At 46.8% G+C, this 25,582-nt stretch overlaps 1 protein-coding gene across 1 annotated transcript; it reads left to right on the forward strand.

Annotated features, from left to right (window-relative positions):
- Positions 1 to 5,160: 5,160 nt before the first annotated feature.
- On the forward strand, positions 5,161 to 25,582 carry EREG (epiregulin). The gene is made up of 5 exons (XM_081166895.1): positions 5,161 to 5,431; positions 18,854 to 18,940; positions 19,670 to 19,793; positions 21,479 to 21,628; positions 25,103 to 25,582. The coding sequence occupies exons 1-5, from the start codon at positions 5,176 to 5,178 to the stop codon at positions 25,194 to 25,196; spliced, it is 711 nt and encodes a 236-aa protein (XP_081023021.1). The 5' UTR covers positions 5,161 to 5,175; the 3' UTR covers positions 25,197 to 25,582.

Here is a 25,582-nt window from a genome sequence, read left to right on the forward strand (position 1 = left end):
CTGTATAGAAACATAATCAAACTTTTAAAACTTCCCTGAACAGGACTGTCTTCAGATATCTTCTAAAAGTCAGATAGTTGTTTATTTCTTTGACATCTGATGGGAGGGTGTTCCACAGGGCGGGTGCCACTACTGAGAAGGCCCTTTGCCTGGTTCCCTGTTACCTCACTTCTCGCAGTAAGGGAACCGCTAGAAGGCCCTCAGAGCTGGACCTCAGGGCTGAACGATGGGGGTGGAGACGCTCCTTCAGGTCGTTTCGGGATTTAAAGGTCAGCCCCAACACTTTGAATTGTTGGCTCGGAAACGTACTGGGATGCAGCGTAGATCTTTCAGGACCGGTGCGATATGGTGTTGAATACTCACAGTCACGCTGTGTGCCTCTGGCAGAGCTTGAACTTTAGAGCTTTTCTTCTAGAAAGCAAATGCAATTGCCTGAGCTACAAGCTCTTGGAAAGGGTCAAAGGCCAGTCAGTCTCCTGGAAGGGGAGGTAGTCAAGATCTTCTGCACCTGAAATAGAAGACCAACCAGCAGTGAACGGAATATTCCATGACTGCCTTGTTTCCACTTTACACTACCTGCGAAGCGTCCAGGAAAGGCTCAAAGCTATATGGACCATTCATTGCCTTGACCCAGAAGCATGGCTTTTTTAAGGCACATGACAAAGAGACAGAAACTGCACTGCCTTTTTTCCAATTTTTAAAATTAATTTTCACAAAAATATAAACAAACAAAACAAACAAAAATCATAACCTTATTAAAAATTACACTTATTAACATTGTTAAGTGACTTCCTCGCTTCCCCTTGGTTGAATTTCAATGTATATCCTTTGAACGGTTTTCCAAATCACAGTTCTTATAAAATTTAACTTGAACATTAACATCCTTAAGTCTTTTCATTTTGGAATTAAACATATTAATTCACCACTTAACTTATATATAATCCTTTGCCAATTAAGTATCTACAAGCTGTTTCCAATTAATTTAACTTAACATGTTTAACTAAATAGCCATTAATTTTTTTCCATTCTTCCTGATACTCCTCCTCCTTCTAGTCGCGGACTCTTCCGGTTAGGTCGGCTAGCTCCAAAAAATCCATCATCTTCATCTGCCATTCTTCCAACGTTGGTAATTCTTGCGTTTTCCACTTTTCAGCTAGTAAATTTGAGCAGCAGTTGTGGCATACAAAAATAATTTAACATCTTTCTTGGGCAATTCCAAACCTGTTATTCCAAGAAGAAAGGCCTCTGGTTTCTTTATAAATGTATATTTCAACATTTCTTTCAGTTCATTATAAATCTTTTCCCAGAAGTCTTTCACCTTGGGGCAGGTCCACCACATGTGGTAAAAAGTTCCTTCCTTTTCTTTGCATTTCCAGCATAGATTAACACTATTATGATATATCTTTGCTAATTTAACAGGAGTTAAATACCATCTGTACATCATTTTCCTTATATTTTCCTTTAACACAGTACATGCAGTGAACTTTACCCCTTTCTTCCACAGTCTTTCACAACCCTCAAACATTATATTATGTCCTACATCTCTTGCCCAATCTATCATCACAGATTTAACTTGTTCATCATTTAACTTGTTCACTGCCATTTTTTGCCATCTGATTATTAGGAGACTGCTTTCCCCCCAATATACCTTTTTATTAGTTTTTCATTCCATTTGTACAAATAAAATACAATGATATTTCATATCCATCCGCTACTATCTTTCTTCCCGCTCTCTCTTCAGCAGGTTTTCTTATTTCAGTCTCCATTCCACAGTTCCTTGATAATATCTAGTCCTAAGATTTAGTTCAACCCTGCTAACGTCTTCAAACTTCTACAGTTATCACTTATATAGTCCATAAATTTACTCCATTCTCTCTGGAACTTTGTTTCCTCTTGATTATGGATCCCGTAAGTCAGTTTTGCTAGTTCCGCATAGTCAACCATCTTTGTTTGCCACTCCTCCACGGGTGGTAGTTGCTCTTCGAGGTCCCCAAGCCACACACACCCCCAAATAACTCACAACAGACACATAATTTTTGTTTAAGGTTTTTGGCCACAACTTTATTGAAATACATAAATGTGAGTGGTTGTTTAGGCATTGGTTAAGGCTATCTGTCCCCCCGCCTGGGGACAGAACTGACTTCCGAGCACCACCAAAGGCCAGTAAGGGAAAACAATATCAGGGAGAAATGGAGCTGAGTCACAGGCCCTCACCTCTCCCCACATACTCCCCGAGGCTTGCCGGCCCTAGGCCCATTCCAAGGATTCAGACGAAAAGATGGCAAGCCCCTGGATTCCTTTAACGGAATTCCCTTTCCGCAGCAACCATGGAGGGGCAGACCCAGCCTATCCTAACCCCTCCTCCAACCAATTTATAACCAATGCCTAACCGCAACCTTACAAGTTGTGACGATTTGCTGCGCAGTAGGCAAAAACCAAATGGCCCAGCCAATCAGCCAGATGGACAAAATTCCTACCAGGCCCCCGCTCCAAGGCGGACGACCCCATGACACGCATAGCAAGGTCAGCGCAAAAAAACCCTTAATTTAGGGTGGGTGGGTGGGTGATCCGTTGCATGCAGCAAAGAGAAAGCTCCAGGCTGCGTGCAGAGTATTTAAAACATTTTACCCCTCCCACCCAAATTGCAACATAACTTTTACCCCAGCGACCCAGCCATCCAATCGTTGCCCTAGGCCCGCTTTAGAAACCCTGCCTGGCAACAGAGGGGTGGCTCGGCAGACCCCACCGCAACACGCGCTCTCCATGAGGGAGAACACGCTTTCCTGTATTTTCCATTTTGGGGGCTATCAAAATTCTGGCAGCAGTCATAGCATACATGAATAATCTTTGGTCTGCTTTCTCAATTTCTTCTCCCATCAAGCCTAGCAAAAAAGCGTCTGGCTTTTTCTGAGAAAGTATATTTGAATAGAAGACTGCTCTTTTAAAAGGATGCCCACACGAAAGATGTGGGACATAACATACTAATGACGGATTGGGAAAGGCTTTGGAAGTCAGATATGAAATTTACTGCATGCACTTTGTTGAAAGAGAATTACATGAAAATGATGTATCGGTGGTATTTTACCCCTGTTAAATTAGGAAAATGTATAGAACAAGTTCTAATAAGTGTTGGAAATGTAAAGAAACAGACGGTACTTTTTTCATATGTGGTGGGAACGTAGGAAGGTTAAAAACTTTTGGGAAATGATTTATAATGAAATGAAAAAAATGTTTCGAGTAACCTTTGTTAAAAAACCAGAAGCCCAATAAAAAGGCTTCTGGTTTTTTAACAAAGGTTACTCGAAACATTTTTTTCATTTCATTATAAATCATTTCCTGAAAGGAGTGGAAATTCCAAAAGACCAGGAAAAAATTGTTTATGTATGCTTCGAAGGCCTCCCGGATACTATTAGCCCAAAGATGGAAAGAGGAAGCAGTCACAACCAAAGAAGATTGGCAACTGGAAACTGGAAACAGAGCCTAGGACTTGTTGATCAGAAAGTCGGCAGTTCGAATCCCCGCAATGGGGTGAGCTCCCGTTGCTCGGTCCCAGCTCCTGCCAACCTAGCAGTTCGAAAGCACGTCAGAGTGCAAGTAGATAAATAGGTACCGCTTCGGCCGGAAGGTAAAAGGCGTTTCCGTGCACTGCTCTGATTTGCCAGAAGTGGCTTAGTCATGCTGGCCACATGACCCGGAAGCTGTACGCCGGCTCCTTTGGCCAATAAAGCGAGATGAGTGCCACAATCCCAGAGTCAGTCACGACTGGACCTAATGGACAGGGGTCCCTTTACCTTTAAATTAGCAAAAATGTATAAAACAAGTACAAATATCTGCTGGAAATGTAAAGGAAAAGAAGGTACCTTTTCTTCCCAATGTCTCAATAAATGAAACTCACTTGTAAAAATGTTACAGGGGGGGGGAATACAAGAGAGAGACATTGCACACACTTTTGTAAATCAAGAAAATCTTTAATAAAAAATAAAATAAAATAAACTTTTGTGGAAAAACCCCACCAGAAGCCTTTCTATTGGGACTTATAGGTACCAACATCCCAAATGAACAGAAAAGACTCTTCATGTATCTGGCAACAGCAGCAAGGATGCTACTAGCCCAGAGATGGAAAGAATGAAGAGTTCCCACCAGAGAGGAATGGCAAACTAAGCTGTTAGACAATGCTGAAATGGCAAAACTGACAGGAAAACTCAAGAGACCAAGAAGACAAGAAATTCAAGAAAGAATGGGAAAAGTTTATAATTTATTTAGAAGACCACTGTAAGCAGATGAGAACATTTGTTGTTGTTTAGTCGTTTAGTGGTGTCCGACTTCGTGACCCCATGGACCAGAGCGCGCCAAGCACTTCTGTCTTCCACTGCCTCCTGCAGTTTGGTCAAACTCATGCTGGTAGCTTCGAGAAGACTGTCCCACCATCTCGTCTTCTATTGTCCCCTTCTCCTTGTGCCCTCCATCTGTCCCAACACCTGGGTCTTTTCCAGGGAGTCTTCTCTTCTCATGAGGTGGCCAAAGTATTGGAGCCTCAGCTTCAGGATCTATCCTTCCAGTGAGCACTCAGGGCTGATTTCCTTCAGAATGGAGAGGTTTGATCTTCTTGCAGTCCATGGGACTCTCAAGAGTCTCCTCCAGCACCGTAATTCAAAAGCATCCATTCTTCGGAGATCAGCCTTCTTTATGGTCCAATGAGAACATTAGCAGGATTTTAATCTCACTTGCAATGTAACAAATACTATGGACAATATGGAGAGACATAAAATATAGATTACGAAATAATATGCAGTTGGAAATGTTGACAACAGGACCCATGGAGGAGATGGGAGGAAGTCCCGAGATTCAGAGTAATCTCTCTACATGGATATAATTGGTATGTTTATTAATTCATATTTGTAAAATCAAATTTCTGAGAGGGAAAAAGAAGGGTAGTTCTGCGGAACGGGAGCGACTTCCGTCCAGCAAGCTTTACCGCGGAGGTTCTTGCTTCCTTCTCGCGGCTCCCCGCGCGCCTAAGAACCTCCCTCTGGAAGCAAACGCGCCCTGCGCCGCGCGTAATTCTCTGTCCGCTGCGCCCTGGCAGGTGGCGAGAAAGACGCGGCAGGCAGGTAGGCGACGGAGGCTCCCCCACCTCCGGCCTCCGATTTCATCACCGGGGAAATTTCAGAGGCAATGAGCCTGGGGCCAGCTTCCGCTGCGCGTCCGCACCCACTGGGGAAAGGTATAAAAACCCGAGGGAACGCCTGCCGGGAAGAAAGGAGGCGAGGTCTCTCTTCGGACTGTCGCAGCAGCTCCGCGCCACCTGCCTGTACGACCCAGCCGCCCGCGCATCCTTCACCTTCCGACGGCAACCCGCTACACACAGGCTCCAGCAGGATGGCAAGCAGCTGCAGCTCCCAAACCGTCGAAGGCGCCCTTCTGCTTTTGGGTAAGTCTGTGCGCTCCCGACCTGGTTTGGCTCCAAAACTGCGCCGTCCAGCAGACAGAGAGGGGGAGAATGCGGGGTGGTGGCGCTTTCCTTCCCAAAGGGACGCGCCGTCGAAGGAGATCTGGCTCTGCCGTCGGGCCGTCCGGTTTTCTCCCAGTTTCCCCGACGGGCCCGGCGTGGAAGGGAGCTCAGCCGGAGAGCTGCGCGTCTCTGCTGGCTTTCTCGACGACTTGCAGGAGGAAGCCCTCGCTTTTCCGCGTCGGGGTTTGACAGCTGGGGTGGGGTGAGGGCTGTCATTCCGCAGGTGAAGCTTCCCTTCTCTCATCGCGGCGAAAGAGCGCAGTGGAGGGCGGGCGGGATGGGAGTTGGGGAGAGAGAGAGACGTTTTTGCTGATGAATTTCTACCCGCGCTCCTTTTTTCTCTCGACATGGCTCACAAGTCCCGACAAAAGAAAATTGGCAAGCTGTGTTGCTTCTTGGACCGGAATTATTGGGGTGTGCGTCTGACAGGTTGCTTATCTTACAAATCCAAGAGTGGTTGGCTCAAGGAAAATACAGATACTTCTCAATGGAAATCTGTCTGGCGGCTGTGAAAGCAGGATGCGCCCCCGGCCTGATCCTGCAGGGCTCATGTTTTAATTCTGTAGCAGGTAGCATGGGAAACTCACACCTTGGCATGGGAGCGAACTCCTAGGGGCCAAGGCATAGCTGTCAACGTTTCCCTTTTTTTAAGGGAAATTCCCTTATTCCGAATAGGATTCCTCGCAAGAAAAGGGAAAAGTTGACAGCTATGGGCCAAGGTCCCTTCACACACACCCCTAAAATATTTGAGGGAGTCCCTGCCCTTCCCCTCAGTTGATGGGCATTCCCATTCAAATGGTGTGTGTGTGCGTGCTGTGTCTTGTGATCAATTATGTGGGTTGGAGCTTACCTGGGCGCCTTGAATATTTTATTCAAGTTGGTATCCCTGCAGCCCCAACAGAACGATTGCAATCCGCTGTAGGACTCCCCCCTCCCCCATGGGAATAAAGGGTGAGGTGGATGAGGACACAGTAGAATCTGACAGGTCAGAATTACAAGACAGAATTAACGCGGCCCTCAGTGCCTTTCTGTTTGGCCCTTGAAACTCCCCAGGTCACACACACCCCCTCACTGGCCTCAGCTTCACACCGCCAAACATTTTTGCCTGACTGGAATATGTCCTTGAACTTTGGTGGTGCCTCTAGCTCATCCGGAGAACAGAGAGGATTGTGTGTGTGTCGAAGTTTGCCTACAATTCCCAAGGGGAAACTTACCGTGACTGCTCAACTCGCTTTTGCCCGCCACTGGCGAGTGGCCCTCGGGAGATTGTTCTGAAGGGATTGCCGCCCTCCAGACAGAAAAGGTCTCCCCCTTGTGCTTTATCACGACAGTGGTGTAGCGTGGGGGTGCAGGGGGGCTGGCCGCACCGGGCGCAACACCTGGGGGGGGCGCTCGCATTCGCAGCTCTCTGCCCCTACCTGGCTCACTCACTCTCTCTCACTGCAGTGCTGGCTGTGCGAATCCGATCCAAGCAGCTGGGTCGCCGCCCACTGTGGAGGGGGTGGGTGCCAGGCGTGCGGTGCGGAGAGAGAGCGAGGGATTATCTGGGGGAGGGACAGTGTAGCGACCACGCAGCGCAGCGCTGAGCGCGGGAGAGAATCACACCAGACCAGACCAGGCAGCAGCAAGAAGAAGCTGGCAGCGGCGGCAGGTTAGGGGTTAGGGGGCACAAATTACTTGCCTTGCCCCAGGTGCTGACAACCCACGCTACGCCACTGTATCACGATGACTGTTGTGTTATGGCGCAGCGATTTTCTCCTGCAGCTGCTCTCCGTTTCCATGGGGGGTTTTGAGGGGAATGTTTTCAAAGGCAGCCCCACATACAATGCGCGGCAGGAATCCAACCTGGAGATGGCAGGTTGTGTCAGCCACAGCTCCAAGTGGCAATATGCTTGGGCCAAAGAGCACCTGCTAGCTGCAAACCTCATCCTTGAGTCGTGACACCATCCAAGGTGGGGCGAACATGGCTTAACTGGACAAACAACCCACTCGCTAACAGTACTAAAGACTGTTAAGAGAAATCCCTAACGCTTTAAGTGTGCTTACTCCAAAATCCCACTGCCTTCAACAAGACTAATCTCCCAAAGTGTGGACAGGGATTTCAGCCTGTTGCTAGAATATTCCCAGTGGGTCTGCCCCAGAGGTGAGGAAGAGGTAGCTGGTTTAAAGAGGACGGCAAGGACAGAACCTTGCTGCCAGGCCACCCAGGAGAGAGAAATCCAGGGTGCCAGTTGATCAGGGGTCAAGTCACTGGTTCCTTACAGTTGGACAAAGGTGACATTCCTGTCCCAACAAATGTTCTTTGCTGTACGGCTTCTACTCTAAATATCTCACTTGCTGAGATCGCACCGATTTCATAGGCTCGATCATTTTGGTCCAAAGGTAGAAGACCTTTGGTTGCTTTGTCACGATTGCTGTGGTGTTAATCTTTGACAGCGGCGTTAATCTTTGTGAGCGGAAAGACACAGGTTAGCATGTTTAATTGGTTAGATTTAGTTACAGGTAGGTAGCCATGTTGGTCTGCCTTAGTCGAAACAAAATAAAATAAAATAATTCCTTCCAACTAAGGAGACCAACTAAGTTAGTTATTGGTATGAGCTTTCGTGTGCATGCACACTTTAGGGAAATAGGAGTTTACAGAACGTTAAAACGTACTTTGAAAGCCACGCATTTGCAAAAAGAAGAACAGAAAACCCAAAAGTTCATTTGACAGCAACGTTTGGTCGGTTTGGTTTTTATTATGTATTTTGGTTTGTGTTTTTCCCTTGTATTTTTTATGCTGTGAACAGCTCTGAGATCTTTGGGTGAAGGGCTGCAAATGCATTTAATAGATAAAATAAGAAATAAAACAAAAACCAACTCCACAGATGTAAGGAAAAAAGGCTAAATAACAATGCAAAAGAAAATCAAACTTAAGCACTAATATGCATACACACAGACAACTCCTGTTTTACGGGCGGGCGATATGTGCGCACATGCGCACAGTGAACGCAGAACATGTAAGTGACCTGGAAACAACATAAAGATGTCACTGAAACATCACTACAAGGACAGAACGATGGCTGGGGGTGGACAGAGGTGTCTGCAGGTTTTTTCAATGGGTTTCTGATTTCACACAAGCCTGCAATGACCCAGATCGCAACCCCTGCGCAAACGGGGAGCTGCCTGCATATATGACCCAGTCTTAAATTACACCCAGCAAGTTGTGAGGCTGAACTGACTCCCGAACTTTATTATTCCAGTAATAAATAAAGCAAAGGGGGAGGGCAAAGGGGTGGGGGTTTGGAGTCCGCCTCATATATCTGAATTCTGCAATGCAATTCACGTTCTCTGAAAGTTTGGTGTTCTGCTCTTGGGGAAGTTTGACGGAGTGTAGAAGATCGAATTCTCTCTCGGCTGAATGTTCATGCATTCCAATTCCCAGATCTGTCCTTACTTGCAGGAACCGCTGTATGGCCTACCTGTTTGGCGAAACAGTGATGCACGTGAATTCCTATTAAATACATGCAATTCCTTGGTCGGTGCCCATTCATTTCAAAGGGGTGTGTGCAAGAGAACTTTCTGCCGGATCGTGCCCATAGTCGTTAGCTCTGATTAGCAATGTGCCTGTACTTATGAGGGGTGGTGCAAGCCGGAAAGTGGGACTTATCTGTAGTAAGGACTCATGGGAGATGCAGAAACTGCCTGTGCTCTTGGTTTCTGGACAGGTACCCCTACCTTAGGGGGATTTCTCTAAGCGGGGACCAGTAAGACACATTGCGACCTGCTTATGGCGCTAGGCGGGTTTTCCATCACCGTGGCAAATGGCACTGATCCTCCCTCATTCCCCTTTTCTCCATAGGGGTGAATGTCAACCATTACAGTGGTACCTCGGGTTAAGTACTTAATTCATTCCGGAGGTCCATTCTTAACCTGAAACTGTTCTTAACCTGAAGCACCACTTTAGCTAATGGGGCCTCCTGCTGCTGCCACATCGCCGGAGCATGGTTCCTGTTCTCATCCTGAAGCAAAGTTCTTAACCCGAGGTAATATTTCAGGGTTAGCGGAGTCTGTAACCCGAAGCATATGTAACCCGAGGTACCACTGTATCTCATATGGGAGAAAAGGAAGCGATGCGCTCAGGGTTCCCATCGCGGCGTGGTTCAAACCTGCCTGCTCCCTGCCCTTTAACGTCCATCGATAACCAAGCCAGCCTCAGGAAGACCAAAATGTTAATAAGGAATGGGGGAAATTTATAACTTAGCTTAAAGACCATTGTAAACAGTGAAAACGGTGAGTAGGATTGGAATATCGCTTTAAGAGTGAATTCTGGGTGCAATGGAGATGTAAAAGATTTGGACTATCATAAAAGATGCAGAAGGAAATGATAAATAACAGGACCCACAAAGGGGAAGATGGAAATCCAAGAGACTCCTTGGAACCTTGTTTTTACGATTTATGTTTGATATCTCTCTGTAAAATTGCAATTTGAAAAACCCAATAAAGATATTAAAAATATATAAATAACCGAGCCAGCCTCTCCTTGAGCCTCTCCTCTCTTCTTGGCCGTGCTAGAATGCTGCGAACAAGCCGTGGCATGAAGGTGTTTCTGACATTTGCCGGGAGCACCTGCAAAGCTAACAGATTTATCATGCCCTGGGATTGCGCGGTCTGTCACTAGAGAAGCTCAGAGCCAATTTTGCAACCTGGCTGCAGTTCGGTGTCACCTCAGCCGGGGAAGTTGCGGTTCTGCTGGATGTTGTGGTGATGTGTCAGGAACAGACATTTCATAGGTAGGCCTACACCTCTTCCCTCTTTGGTTTTTTTGTTGTCGTTTTGTTTTTGGCAGGGGATTTGTTAATTGAGTTGTTTCGTGGCTCAGGTGTTGCCCAGAGTTGCACTGCCAGCCACCCTCTGCCTAGTGATTCTGAGCTTTTCTCAAGGAAACTCAGCCACTGGGTTGCGCCTCCTAATTACAGGGCAGGTGTTTCTTCATCTGCCAAGTCCATTTCAACAGGAGCTGCTCAGTTTTTGTTTGTTTTTTCTTCCCTTTTTTGTTTTTTTAAAATGCCAGTTAATTCTCAGCTGCCTTGCGTTTCAGCCATTGCGCAGCAGATCTCTGAGCCGAAATATATACAGGAAGGACGGAAATACAAGGGTGTCCCCATGAAACTTCCCAGGTGACCTCTCTGGGCCAGTCAAGGCCTCTCAGCCTAACCTACCTCATAGGGTTGTTGTGAAGAGAAAATGGGGAGAGGGAGAAGCAAGTATGCCATCTCAAGCTCCTTGAAGGAAAGCCAGGATATAAACAAGTACCGTATTTTTTGCTCTATAAGACTCACTTTTTCCCTCCTAAAAAGTAAAGGGAAATGTGTGTGCATCTTATGGAGCGAATGCAGGCTGCGCAGCTATCACAGACGCCATAACAGCTAGAGGGATTGCTGCTTTTACTGTGCAGCGATCCCTCTTGCTGTTCTGGCTTCTGAGATTCAGAATATATTTTTTCTTGTTTTCCTCCTCCAAAAACTAGGTGCGTCTTATGTCTGGTGCGTCTTATAGAGTGGAAAATATGGTAAATAGATAAAATGTGGGCTGCCACGCTTGGTTATCATTCTCCTCATGCAACAAGCTCTCTTGGCAAAGAGTGGGTGAGCCTCTGGCCTATTAAATCCTATTTCCTGGCGTCTGTTGCCAAACAACTTCAGCTGCCATGCTTTTTCTTAACCCATTCAGAAGCTTCAGCCAAGGAGAGGGATGCGGGGGTCTCCAACCTTTGCGAACTAGAGAAACTCGCTAACACATCCCACAATCACGCACCACAGTCTATTCGATTGGTTATGAGACAATGCTTTCTTCAAGCCTAAAACTTAAAGAAGTGGTGGGGATGCGGATCCAGTGGAAGTCCTCTGTGGGCACCTGTGTGCCCATGGGCACCACATTGGCCAACCCTGGACCAATTCTTTGCAAGTGTAAGCATGACGGCGTCAGTTGTTGGAGACATAGCTGTCAGCTTACAGATTTGAAAATAAGGGACCAGCAGCCTTGAAAATAAGGGATCAGCAGCCAAAATAAGGGATTTTCCAAGCACAGGTATGTTCAACTTCTGAGCCCCTCCGAGCCAAAGGCAGAAAGCCCAGCCAGCAGCCAAACGAAGCCTCAGGCGGTGGTTCCCACAGTGCAGCAACCCAGCAAAGGGGATGCAGCAAGGAAAACCACCGTCACCTCTCCGCTGGGAAGCGCTGAGCAAAGGCTAGTCCCCAGACAACACAGCCAATTTGATCAGCACAAGGCATGCAAGCTCCACCCCCAGTCGTTCTTAGACTCCTTATTGGGTGAGCAGCACAGCCAAGCAACACAGCTGGAGCCTCCCTCTTCCCTGACCAGCAGGGAGGGGGGGAGAGGAGCTGCTTCCTTTGAAACTTGGGAAATTTAAGGGACATCATCAATAAGGAACAGCAGCGGGACACGACGCTGGGATAAGGGACTTTCCCACCAAATAAGGGACGGTTGACAGCTATGTTGGGAGCAGAAAGGAAAGAAGGAGCAATGCACCGCTTACGTTCTTTTCTAAGGCTATGTACACATTTGTGGGTTGAAATGCGGCAAGGTCCGTTTCCCCTGCTGTGCATCGTCACACCACAGAAGGCCACAGGTGTCTTCGCCCAATGCACGTTCCCCTGCGTCAAACTCAAATTCAACAAGGCTGCCATGCGTGCAATGGCTCTCTGAAATGGCCACACTTCAGCTTCCATTTTCGAATTGGATGGAAGTTGGTTTCGGCGTGGATACGCATCGAACAGCAGTATTTCTCAAGACATTATAGGCTACCTAAGGATCATGGCTAATGTCCTGCGTGCTCAGCCTCAAGCGCAGTCTCCGTTGTTTGAAGAACGTCCTCTTTCAACAAGCCTTTTGGGTAGATAATCTTTCCCAGTCTGCACCCCTATTGGAACTGTTTTTCAGGTGTTTTTTTTTTACTGTTTTATTGCTTCCTGAACTGGGCTGCTTTAGGAGGAGGGGAAGGACGTGGATGGAACAAATAAATGGAACGATTATGTGATAGCAGCTACAGTTCGACAGCCACTTGCCCCAGAGTAGTTTTACCAATTTGATTCAAATGTTTATGAGTAAAATTTGCATCACAAATATTGCTCGTGCACACATGACTAAATAGTAATAAGCAGTGCTTTTTTCTGGGGGGTACACAGGGGTACACATACCCCTAAGCATTTTGTGAATCTTTGTACTTTTGTCCATTTACTACATTTATTTCCCCCGATTTGAACTATAAAATGGTGATTTTCTTGAGTCAAAATGAGAGTACCCCTAAACTTCTCCAATTCACCTATCCCCAGTGGTAGTTAATAAGGCTTGGTCATCACCCCTTGTAAACCACTGAAAGCAGTATATAAATGTTGTTAAAATGAAACCGGTCACAGATCCAGCCCATTATGGGCTTCTGTGGTCACAATTACTACTTGAAAACGTACCTGGTGCTTAGTCACAAGGGAACACTCTCTCACGCTGTCCAAAGAAAGTTGTGTATGGGAGGCTGTTAGCATAAGAGTCTCTGTTCTTTCATTAGCCTTGTGACACACTGCAGCCTTGTTTGCTGAGTATTTGAGCTGGTGTGTTGCCCGCAAACACCCCAACTTCTCAACGAACAAAAGCGATTGGAGAGCCGTCGTCTTTGTGCAACTTCACTGAGGGAAGGAAAAGTCATTCGTTGAGATTAAAACCTGACCCAGGTCTCTCAGAAGGAGGAACTTTTTGTGGCAAGTTAAGGAGAGAAATCTGCTTGAGAAGGAGCTCTCAAAAGCTATAATAATAATAATAATAATAATAATAATAATAATAATAATAATAATTTATTTATTATTTATACCCCACCCTTCTGGCTGGGCTTCCTCAGCCACTCTGGACGGCTTCCAACAAAATATTAAAATATTAAAATACATCTAAAAGCTTCCCTAAACAGGGCTGCCTTCAGATGTCTTCTAAAAGTCTGGTAGTTGTTTTTCACTTTGACATCTGGTGGGAGGGCGTTCCACAGGGCGGGCGCCACTACCGAGAAGGCCCTCTGCCTGGTTCCCTGAAACTTGGCTTCTCGCAGTGAGGGAAGCGCCAGAAGGCCCTCAGCGCTGGACCTCAGTGTCTGGGTAGAACGATGGGGGTGGAGACGCTCCTTCAGGTGTAAAGGAATAAAAAACGGAGAGATGAGGGCTGAACAAAAGGGAGAGAGAAAGCAATGGGGTAAGATGAAGCAGACAAAGAGATAGAGTCCCAAGAAAAAAATGGGGGGGGCCTATGAACAAAGGCAACAGAGTGACATTGCACGCCAGGTCTAGATATTGTGAAAGCTCCAGTTTATTTAGGACAGGGGGAGAGAACCAACGTTGCTGGACTCCCATGATCCCTGACTATTGGGGACGCTGGCTAGGGCTGATGGGAATTCAAGAGTCCAACAACAAATGGAGAGCCATATGTTTCCCCATCTCTGATTTAAGAGTAGCGTAGAGAGGTGATTGCTGTCATCTAGCGATCCTGAAGAGAGCAGGCAGTGTGATGGGATGAGGCCCAATTTCACACCATAGCTGTCAACCGTCCCTTATTTGGCGGGAAAGTCCCTTATCCCAGCGCCGTGTCCCGCTGCTGTCCCTTATTGATGATGTCCCTTAAATTTCCCGGGTATCAAAGGAAGCAGTTCCTCCCCCTCCCTCCCTGCCGGCCAGGGAGGAGGGAGGCTCCAACTGTGTTGCTTGGCTGCGTTGCTCACCCAATAAGGAGTCTAAGAACGACTGGGGGGTGGAGTTTGCATACCTTGTGCCGATCAAATCAGCCGCATTGCCTGGGGACTCGCCTTTGCTCAGCGCTTCCCAGTGGAGAGGTGACGGTGGTTTTCCTTGCTGCATCCCCTTTGCCGGGTTGCTGCGCTGTGGGAACCACCGCTTGAGGCTTTGTTTGGCTGCTGGTTGACTGAAATCCCTTATTTTGGCTGCTGATTCCTTATTTTCGAGGCTGCTGGTCCCTTATTTTCAAATCTGTAAGTTGACAGCTATGTCTCACACTGGTTTGAACTAAGCCGGCCAGCGCATAGGCCCTTTCCGTGCAACCTCTGTCCAAAGACTTGGCTTTGAGTGTCACCGGATCTTGACAAGAGTGGAAAATCCATCCCATTTGAGGTGCATATTTTCCCTTTCATCAGGCCACCTGTGAGGAACCAGGCTTGCATTCTGGGGCAGGCGGCTTGCGACGCAGAGCAATGCTAACTTTCCTGTAAAGCAGGAATGTGCATTGCGCACTAACATTCCACCAGCCCGGCAATGACAATAACCATAGCATTCCAGTAAGGCAATATGAACTAGGCAGCATCTCGCCTGTGAAGGAGAAGATAACAGTATTTGTTTAATGACCCAGGCAGCCGTATTAATGCAAACATTGCCCCACCTTCTTCGGTTCTTGGGCTAATCTGTTTGAGAGGCACTCGGGAGCATGTGAAACTCCCCGATGGGTAATTGATTAAAGGAACAGCTTGTCTGCTCTGCAATGAATATAACTTTATCCGTACAGGGGAAGGAGTTGGCAATTAGGAAGATGGCTCTGTTATGGAGGGCACGGCAAAGTCTTGGAGTTGGGCGTTTTTATTTATTGCTTGCTTGCTTGGTTGCAATTGCCCAAGGAAGGAACTTGTCATTCGAGCAGGATGAGCTTCAGTTTCTGTGGCCACATTTGCACCATGCTGTGCGTTTAAAGCACTATGACACCACTTTAGGCCGTCATGGCTTCCCCCCAAAGAATTCTGGGAGTTCTAGTTTGTCAAGGATGCTGAGAAATGTTAGGAGGCCCCTATTCCTCTCTGAAAGCTACAATTCCCAGAGTTCCACATGGAAAGGAATTGATTGTTAAACTACTCTGAGAATTGTAGCAATGTGAGGGAAATAGGAACCCTTGAAATTTAAGCACTCTTAAATGTATGAATGTGTGACTCCTTGGCTTGGTTTCTCTCAGAAGCATTATTAGGCCTTGATTCTTTCTTTCTTTCTTTCTTTCTTTCTTTCTTTCTTTCTTTCTTTCTTTCTTTCTTTTTTAAAAAAAAAATTATTGGGAGGTATGGGGGAGTCCGAGAAGTGAGGGATATGAAAAAAAGGTTATGAAATTATACATGTTTGTATGTCTTTTTATTTGTTTGTATTGTTTTAAAAAAATTGTAAAACCAATCTATCTTTCTTTCTTTCTTTCTTTCTTTCTTTCTTTCTTTCTTTCTTTCTTTTCTCTGAGGTACCACAAGGTGTGGTATCGGTGATACGCCAGCCACCTACCCTGAGGCAAATTATGAAAATGTATGGTTTTATCCTATACATTAGGAGAGCTCCGAGGCAGATTAAGGCCTAAGAACAAATTTAAGCCCTGACAGCAAGAACCAGAATTTGTTTTCCCACCTCTGAAAATCAGCCTAAAAAAAACTTGCATTTTTTTTTAAAAAAATAGAAATTAATGTTTATTACATGTATTTATCATATTTGTTAGTTGCTTTTCTCACAGAGTAGCCCAAAGCTTGAGGGGAGAGGAAAAGGTCTTTATTTATTAATTTATTATTTGGAAATTAGCATATGCAAATCTGCCCCAGGGGACTGTTTTCCACATACGGTACCCAGCAGTGCCCTGGATTTCCCTTCTACCCTAAAACATTTCCACCAGGACATCTGTCTGCAACACCAGCGTCCCTGAACGTCCCTTATGTCCCCTAGGGATTACTCCATGCAGCACTCATTTGTAACCCTGTAATGAATTGCCTCCCACACAAGCCACTGTTGGTATTGTGTGGTGTCTGTATCTCATTCAATTGCAGGGTGGCGGCTCACATTGAGTCAGCAAAAAAGCATTCCAGCTGCTGAGTCACTGTTTCCAGCGATTACACGGATTCCCTCGGAAGATCCCTGTCCATTTAACAGCTGCCTCTGCTTCGCTTTTCAGCCTCCGTGTAATCTCCCTGCTACATCTTGCATGGTTTTTGAACCATGCCAGCGTTGACTCACAGTTTAAAATAATAATTACTGTGCAGCTCATATAATCTTTAAGAATGCAAACAAAACTTTTCTTTCATAAAAGTAAACTGGCAGGTCTTCTTTCACATGGCTAAAGTATCCTGTAGGACATCTATCTATCTATCTATCTATCTATCTATCATCTATCTATCTATCTATCTATCTATCTATCTATCATCTATCTAGGTCCCTAAGTACCTAGGTCCCTCGTACCTATGGGACCGCCTCTTCCGGTATGTCCCACGGAGAGCCTCAAGGTCCATAAATAGCAACACCCTAGTGGTCCCGGGCCCTAAGGAAGTCAGATTAGCCTCAACCAGAGCCAGGGCCTTTTCAACACTGGCTCTGGCCTGGTGGAACGCTCTGTCTCATGAGACCAGGGCCCTGCAGAATCTGATTTCTTTCCGCGGGGCCTGTAAGACAGAGTTGTTCCTCCTAGCCTTTGGCTTGGAGCCAATTTGATTCCCTCCTCCTCCCCCTCTTTCTTTTTTCTTTTTTCTTTCTTTTCTCCTCCTGTGATCCCGTCCATCCACCATCTATATCTATCTATCTATCTATCTATCTATATCTATCTATCTATCTATCCATCATCTATCCATCTATCCATCCATCCATCCAGTTATCAATATACAGTGGTGCCTCGCAAGACGAAATTAATCCGTTCCGCGAGTCTCTTCGTCTTGCGGTTTTTTTGTCTTGCGAAGCACGGCTATTAGCGGCTTAGCGGCTATTAACGGCTTAGCGGCTATTAACGGCTTAGCGGCTTAGTGGCTTTAAGAAAAAGGAAACAAACTCGCAAGAACTCGCAAGACGTTTCGTCTTGCGAAGCAAGCCCATAGGGAAATTCGTCTTGCGGAATGACTCAAAAAACGGAAAACTCTTTCGTCTTGCGCGTTTTTCGTCTTGCGAGGCATTCGTCTTGCGAGGTACCACTGTAAATTATGTGAAAAACAAGAAGTGTATTCCCAACCTAGGAATGATGGCGATCAAAAATATTCTGCTACACAAAGTCCCATTATATAATCAGCATTAATGATGATACATGTCAAGTATGTTTTTCAATGGCGGGTCCCACTTTACGTGACAGGGATGCCCAAGCAACTTGGGTGCAGCAAACAAGTCTGAAATGGAAATGCACGTTTGCAAGCCGCTGGGGAGGTGTAACGGACACACACCAGGTAATCCTGATGGCAGGGTGATAGCTCGGTAATAGCACTTCCACCTTTCACACAGAAGGTCCCAGGCATCTTCAGGTTGGGCTGGAAATGGTCCCCTGCCCATAGCTGTCAACCGTCCCTTATTTGGCGGGAAAATCCCTTATCCCAGCGCCATTTCCCGCTGCTATCCCAGATTGATGATGTCCCTTAAATTTCCCGGGTATCAAAGGAAGCAGCTCCTCTCCCTCCCTCCCTGCCGGCCAGGGAGGAGGGAGGCTCCAACTGTGTTGCTTGGCTGTGTTGCTCACCCAATAGGGAGTCTAAGAACGACTGGGGGGGTGGCGCTTGCATGCCTTGTGCCGATCAAATCGGCTGCGTTGCCTGGGGACTCGCCTTTGCTCAGCGCTTCCCAGCGGAGAGGTGATGGTGGTTTTCCTTGCTGCATCCCCTTTGCCGGGTTGCTGCGCTGTGGGAACCACCGCTTGAGGCTTCGTTTGGCTGCTGGTTGACTGAAATCCCTTGATAAAGCGGGATATCAAATCCAAACTCCTCCTCTTCTTCTTCTTCTTCTTCTTCTTCTTCTTCTTCTTCTTCACCACTGAGCTAGATGGACCAATAGCTTTCTGGGTTCCTGAGTGCTGACTCAAAAAAGATGGAGCCGGCCCTACCATTAGGATGAAACAGTCACCTCGGGCAGCTGATTGGGCAGCAAATAGCTACTTTTGAATTTAGTTTTATGCTATTTTTACTCTTATCTTTAAGCTCTTGTGGCATTTTAACTGGGCCAGCCATGGGTATTTTGCACCATGGGTGGTGGAGCGCATTTGCCGTGCTGCCTCGGGCAGCAAAATGTTTTCAGCCGGACTTGGAACGGGCTGGGGGATGTTTCTGTTTTGCACTTCCACTACACGCACGCCCTGCAAGCAACACAAGGAGTGAATCGGCTCTCAGTCAGGGTTGGGTATAGTGGTGGCATTTTAAAGGCAGGTTGAAGGAAGATCTAGTTACCGTATGCCACCTTTTTCGGCTGAAGCCGGATGGCATAAGCACTTGCAAGGTAAAATGATGGCTGTTGTTGTTCTTGTTTTAATGCGGGGGGACATTCAAGAAACCCCTCTCCTGGTGTCTCTGTTTCAACCCGACACATTCTTTCTCTTCAGGCTTCCACCTATTTCAAGCCGTTCTTGGGACAACTGTGACACCGTTATGCGGGAGGAATGAAACAGGCAACTGCACAACAGTTCTGAGTGAGTTGGATTCTTTGACACTTAATGAAATATCAAACTTTTTCAGAATGCCTGCAGGCTTCTATACCCACTGGGTTGGCTAAAATGAATGTTTGGAATAGGGACATCCTATTCCATACCTTCCAACATTTTCCTGATGGAAATAGGAACGTCCTAGGGAAAGCGAGGGACACGGGTGGCGCTGTGGTCTAATCCACAGAGTCTAGGGCTTGCTGATCAGACGGTCGGCGGTTTGAATCCCCGCAACAGGGTGAGCTCCCATTGCTCGGTCCCTGCTCCTGCCAACCTAGCAGTTCAAAAGCACCTCAAAGTGCAAGTAGATAAATAGGTACCGTTACGGTGGGAAGGTAAACGGCGTGTCCGTGCACTGCTCTGGTTCGCCAGAAGCGGCTTAGTCATGCTGGCCACATGACCCAGAAGCTGTACGCTAGTTCCGTCAGCCAATAAAGCGAGATGAGCACCGCAACCCCAGAGTCGCCCACAACTGGACCTAATGGTCAGGGGTCCCTTTATCTTTACCTTTTAAGGAAAAGCGGGACATTCTGGAATCAAATCAAGAATCAGGATGGCTTCTGTAAATCTGGGACTGTCCCTGGAAAATAGGGACACTTGCAGGGTCTTTGCAATGCAGATGTGTTACCACTGACCCCTCTTCATCAAATAAAATGACACCTTTCTTTCTCTTTCTTTCTTTCTTTCTTTCTTTCTTTCTTTCTTTCTTTCTGATAGTTCGAACAGTACACAGTCCCCGTGTCGCTGAAGTGAAGACCACAGATTGCGGCTCTGACTTGAAAAACTACTGCATTAATGGGCACTGCAAGTACCTCGTGGCTTTGAGTACACCATCGTGCACGTAAGTGGAATGCTGCAGGATAAGACAATAAAACAACACATGATTTTTGCATAGCGCTTGATCCAGAGCAGGGCTGAGAAAGCTGTGACCCTCCAGGTGGTGGGACTATAATTCCCATCATCCCTGACCGACTGGCCATGCTTGGGAGTTGTAATTCTATGGTATCTGGAAAGCCACAGGTTCCCCGTCCCTGAAATAGTGTGGTTTTCTTTCTTTCATTCCTTCTGGCCCCACTCTTGCATCCATAGCAGCAGCTTGGCTCTCAGAAATGAATGAGGCAATGTTTTGCTCATCTCATCCCAAGGGAAAGTTTCACCTGCTTAAGTTTCACGGATCAGGTTGCTGTTCGAAGCACAGGTTGGGTGGGGCATTGGCCTTCCTTTTCGTTGGCTGAAGGCAGACGAACTTCCTATGGGGGGAATATGCCCATTTCACTGATGCAGCAGTACAGATGACTGAAGCTGGCACTGAACTATTTCGTGGTTGCCATCACTCCACCTCAAGTTGCTGACCAGATCTAACTAGATGACTCCTATGTTCTACCTCCACTGTCAGAAGCGAAATCCAGAAGACTCTTCTTGCATTATTATGTTATTAATCCTGCACACATTATTTCAGTGTTTGAGCGCTACTCTCCCCACCTTCATTTAGATCAGTGTTTCCCAAACCTAGATCTCCAGCTGTTTTTGGACTACAGCTCCTATCATCCCTAGCTAGTAAGACCAGTGGTCAGGGATGATGGGAACTGTATTCCAAAAGCAGCTAGAGACCCAAGTTTGGGAAACACTGATTTTGAGGGTCAATCTGTTCTAATTTCTGGCATTTAAAAGAACAAGATTGTGCTGCTTTTAAACCTGTGAAGTTCTATCTTGATTTGTAGGGTGTAAAGCAAACATTACGTTAGATTTTCTTCTAATCTTAGCTTTTCGCATGCACGCATCACAGTGACAAAGCATTTAAGACAGGAGGAAATGTCCACTTGATACCTTAAAATCAGGTTTAATAATATGCTCACATACCCCACCCAATCCTCTCGTATTGTGGTACAGAGATAACCACAACCAGGGCTTTTTTTCAAGTTTGAAATCAGTTCTGGCACCTCTCAGGTGAGCACCATTGCCATTACAGTAGTACCTCGGGTTCCAGACACTTCAGGTTACAGATGCTTCAGGTTACAGACTCCGCTAACCCAGAAATAGTACCTCGGGTTAAGAACTTTGCTTCAGGATGAGAACAGAAATTGCGTGGCGGCAACGGGAGGCCCCATTAGCTAAAGTGGTACCTCAGGTTAAGAACAGACCTCCAGAATGAATTAAGTTCTTAACCCGAGGTACCACTGTATAAGAGAACAAGGCGAGTTCCAGTGAGTTCTGGCACCTCTCTTTCCAGAAAAATGGCACTGACCACAACGTCCCAGTTAGGACTACCATTTCTTGTGAAACAAAACGAAACATGCTCCAAGGCACATCAGTTTCCCTAACACCCTTTCACCCAGAAACCAGCTTCAACTGGATTTGGTGCCAGCAGGTGTAAACATGCACCTGGGTGGCAATTTAAGGAACCGGAGTTCCGGTGGAGCAACCAGGGTAGCGTCTCCTGTTCTGGGGCTTCTCCAGCTTGCAATCTGTGTTTGAGAACCCAAATACACAACAGGTCTCTCTCCTTCTCTTCCCTGCACCCCACAGCTGTGAAGATGGTTATTACGGCGACCGGTGTGGTCATTCCACTTTGACAAGCCAGCAGCCCCTGAGCAATGAATACCTGGCGCTCACTATTCTTCTGGTTCTGTTTTTCGTCATCACCGCTGCAGTGGTTATCTACTACTTCTACAGATGGTAAGCCTCCCTCTGTTTCGCCTGCTCTGTTTTTTCTCGGTTGTAGGCATTCCGGAGCTGTGAGTACAAAAGTACTCGGAGCTAGGCTGTGTTGCAATTGCTAGGCCTTTGGGACATTTGGCAGGAGATCTTTCGAGGATACAATTGCGGTTGTACTTCCCATCATTCCTGACCCTTGGCTGTGCTGGGGAGGGGCTGCTGAGGGTTGTGGTTCACACTACAGTGGCACCTCAGTTTTTGAACGTAATCTGTTCCGGAAGAACATTCGACTTCCGAAACATTCGAAAACCGAGGCACAAAGGGCGGTCCGCAAATAGAGGAAATTGTGAAAAACAACAGATACACGCAGCGGAAGCTGTTTGACTTCTGAGGCGCGTTTGAAAACGGAAGCATTTACTTCCGGGTTTCCGGCGTTCGAAAACCGAAACGTTCAGCAACAGAGACGTCCGAAAACCCGAGGTACCACTGTATCAGGGGAACACTACGTTGGTAAACACCTAATAATAATAATAATAATAATAATAATAATAATAATAATAATTTATTATTTATACCCCACCCATCTGGCTGGGTTTCCCCAGCCACTCTGGGCGGCTTCCAACACAATATTAATATACAGTAATGCATCAAACATTAAAAGCTTCCCTAAACAGGGCCGCCTTCAGATGTCTTCTAAAAGTCTGGTAGTAGTTTTTCTCTTTGACATCTGGTGGGAGGGCGTTCCACAGGGCGGGTGCCACTACCAAGAAGGCCCTCTGCCTGGTTCCCTGTAACTTGGCTTCTCGCAGGGAGGGAACTGCCAGAAGGCCCTCGGCACTGGACCTCAGGGTCCGGGCAAAATGATGGGGGCAGAGATGCTCCTTCAGAGATACTGGACCGAGGCCATTTAGGGCTTTAAAGGTCAGCAACAACACTTTGAATTGTATATCTTTAGTGTGAAGGCAGCAAACATGTATATTGTAATAGGCACACTTGATAGGAGGGGCAGATGAGGCTGGGAAGGCAGCCCATCTAGGAGAAGGAAAACTCTGATCCTAAACCTCCACTGCCTTGTGGGATATCTTCAGAGAAGAAAAGGCTCAAGAGTAAACCCTAAACAATTCCGGAGTGGAGTCTCTGAAACACTTGGATGGCGTCTTGTATGCCTCCTTCCAGCAACTCCTGCAGCCAAGCTGGTGCCAAACGTATTGCTCTGCTTTCCTTTGGAGCACATCGGTGAGGCTGAGAGGGGAGGTCTTGTTCTCTGGGCAGGCCAGGACCTCCATACCACACTGCCCAGGCTTACACCTTGGGGAGATAACTTTGCTGCTGCCAGTGGCGTAGCGTGGGTTGTCAGCACCCGGGGCAAGGCAAGTAATTTGCGTCCCCTAACCCGTGGATTTGCGCCCCCTAACCCTAACCCCCAGATGTTGCACCCGGTGCGGCCGCCCCCCCTGCACCCCCCACGCTACGCCACTGGCTGCTGCCAACACAGCGGTTTGACTTCAGCCCTGGAGCCACCCTCTCTCAAGACAGACAGATGCCGACAACACTTGTTTGGGAGCCGGGAGTTACAGTAGCTTTGTGTGGAGTGTACAAATCACAGCAAACCTGGGTTCGTTGCTCTGTAATATGTGCCGTTACCCTTAGTCAGTGTGGTGTAGTGGTTAAAAGCGGTGGACTCGTAATCTGGTGAACCGGGTTCGCTTCCCCGCTCCTCCACATGCAGCTGCTGGGTGACCTTGGCCTAGTCACACTTCTCTGAAGTCTCTCAGCCCCACTCACCTCACAGAGTGTTTGTTGTGGGGGAGGAAGGGAAAGGAGAATGTTAGCCGCTTTGAGACTCCTTAGGGTAGTGATAAAGTGGGTTATCAAATCCAAATTCTTCTTCTTAGTGGGAAAACAACCAATAGACATGTGCCCATCTCTGTACTTTTGAAACATAACCAGCTGAGCACTTGAACTGATGTTTTCGTCTCAGTCCTGACAGTCAGTCCTGCCTCTTTAACAGCTGGGCAACCTGCAGAAACTAAGGAGGCGAAACCTTTCCTGTTATGTAGATAAGATTATGGGGGAAAGTTCAGCTGCTCCGTCTCTGCATGTCAAGAGGCCTTTAAAGGCACTGGAGCAAAGTCAGTTTAAATAACAAGGGGGGGGGCGGGGAACCAATTACAAGTTGGCACTTTGATACCTAGTGTTTCAACAGCACTCGGCCGTAGTAAAAATTCCCCTGAGGATGTTTATGACATTTCCTCCATTTGAATTCCCCACCCGATTTTGGGAGTCCAAATGATCTTATCTCGCAAGCTGAATGGTGCTCTTAGGTTTGTGGCTGCCCATTACTTAATAGATGACTTCTGGACTTTTTGTGTGTGTGTGTGTTATGTGGGCTGCTGGTTTCCGGCATGCACCTTCATAACCATGGGCGGAAGGGGGGAGCACTGGTGGAGGAAGGGGGTGCTGTAAGTGCGGCCTGCCCTGGGTGTCGTTCCTGAGGAGGGATGACATCGCTGCCCCCCTGGGAGGCTCTTCCTGCTCCCGTGGGTGGCTAGCCCCGCCCCCAGGCACGCCACTCTGCCCTGGGTTGTTGTTTAGTCATTTAGTCGTGTCCGACTCTTTGTGACCCCTGGACCAGAGCACGCCAGGCACTCCTGTCTTCCACTGCCTCCCACAGTTTGGTCAAACTCATGCTGGTAGCTTCGAGAACACTGTCCAACCATCTCGTCCTCTGTCGTCCCCTTCTCCTTGTGCCCTCCATCTTTCCCAACATCAGGGTCTTTTCCAGGGAGTCTTCTCTTCTCATGAGGTCGCCAAAGTATTGGAGCCTCAGCTTCAGGATCTGTCCTTCCAGTGAGCACTCAGGGCTGATTTCCTTAAGAATGGAGAGGTTTGATCTTCTTGCAGTCCATGGGACTCTCAAGAGTCTCCTCCAGCACCAGAATTCAAAAGCGTCCATTCTTCAGCAATCAGCCTTCTTTATGGTCCAGCTCTCACTTCCATACATCACTACGGGAAATCTGCCACGGGGGGAGGGAACTAATCTACACTTCCTGCCACTTTCCCTCAGGAAAACCCTCTGTTTTCTGGATCAGAACAAAGTCAATCAGTTGTTCCAATTCAGCAGTAAGCAGGGGGTTTTCGCCGGGGGAAAGTAGTAGGGCAAACAAAATAACTCTCAACCCCATGCCTCAGAAGCATGAGACAAACAAAAAACCTCTCCGACACTTCCTTTCCACGCACAGAACAAGCAGAAGTGTGAACAAGCCCGTGTGTGTGTGTTTGTGTGTATTTGTGTTAACAATGGCAGCAAATATTGCGTGCTCCAGTTTCTCCAAATTAAGTCAGAATTCCAGTGGACTGGGACACTGGGCAGATGCGCCTTGAAGGAAGATGCCTTGGAAGAACAGTAATTTCAGTGGACTTCATGGTGGAGCCGGTTGCCTGTAGTGTATTTTGACTTTCTAAAGATGTTCCTTTCCCCGTTAATCTTCGCAGGTACCAGAACAAAAGCAGGAGACTTGCTGCAAGCAGTAACTATAAAGAAGTTTCTACAGAGACCGAAAAAGACAATAAGCTGCTTCATGTCTGAATCCGGGGAATCCCAGAAGGCATTTATTTAATATTATTATTAAATATTTTATTAATAATATTTATGTTCCAAAGCAAAATTTCAAAACGATGCGGATCAAAATACACGTGCAGGTCAAAAACTCCGTTTTTTTATATATATGAATAATGTTTTTATTGGTATTGTATTTTTTTATCTTATTTCTGTGCAATGTTTGATAATGTAACGCCATGATGTCTTGCGTTCCTTTGTGTGTAAATACTTATATATAATATATAAAAGAATGTAATCTTCTCACTGCTTGTATGTGACCCACTTTGGAAAGACATAATTTTTTTCATGTCTATCCTGTTCGCTTGAAGAAACTCTACACTCGTTTGAGGATTAAATCTTTCCATTCATTCTAA

This window comes from Podarcis bocagei, assembly GCF_964188305.1.
Source record: "Podarcis bocagei genome assembly, chromosome: 13".
NCBI classification, from domain to species: Eukaryota; Metazoa; Chordata; class Lepidosauria; order Squamata; family Lacertidae; genus Podarcis; species Podarcis bocagei.

Excerpts from the sequence above, each read along its gene's own strand:
- EREG (XM_081166895.1), top strand. The coding sequence starts at position 5,176 with ATGAGCCTGGGGCCAGCTTCCGCTGCGCGTCCGCACCCACTGGGGAAA. Across the intron at positions 5,432-18,853 it reads AGGCGCCCTTCTGCTTTTGG|GCTTCCACCTATTTCAAGCC; the intron begins GTAAGTCTGTGC and ends CTTTCTCTTCAG. Across the intron at positions 18,941-19,669 it reads CAACTGCACAACAGTTCTGA|TTCGAACAGTACACAGTCCC; the intron begins GTGAGTTGGATT and ends TCTTTCTGATAG.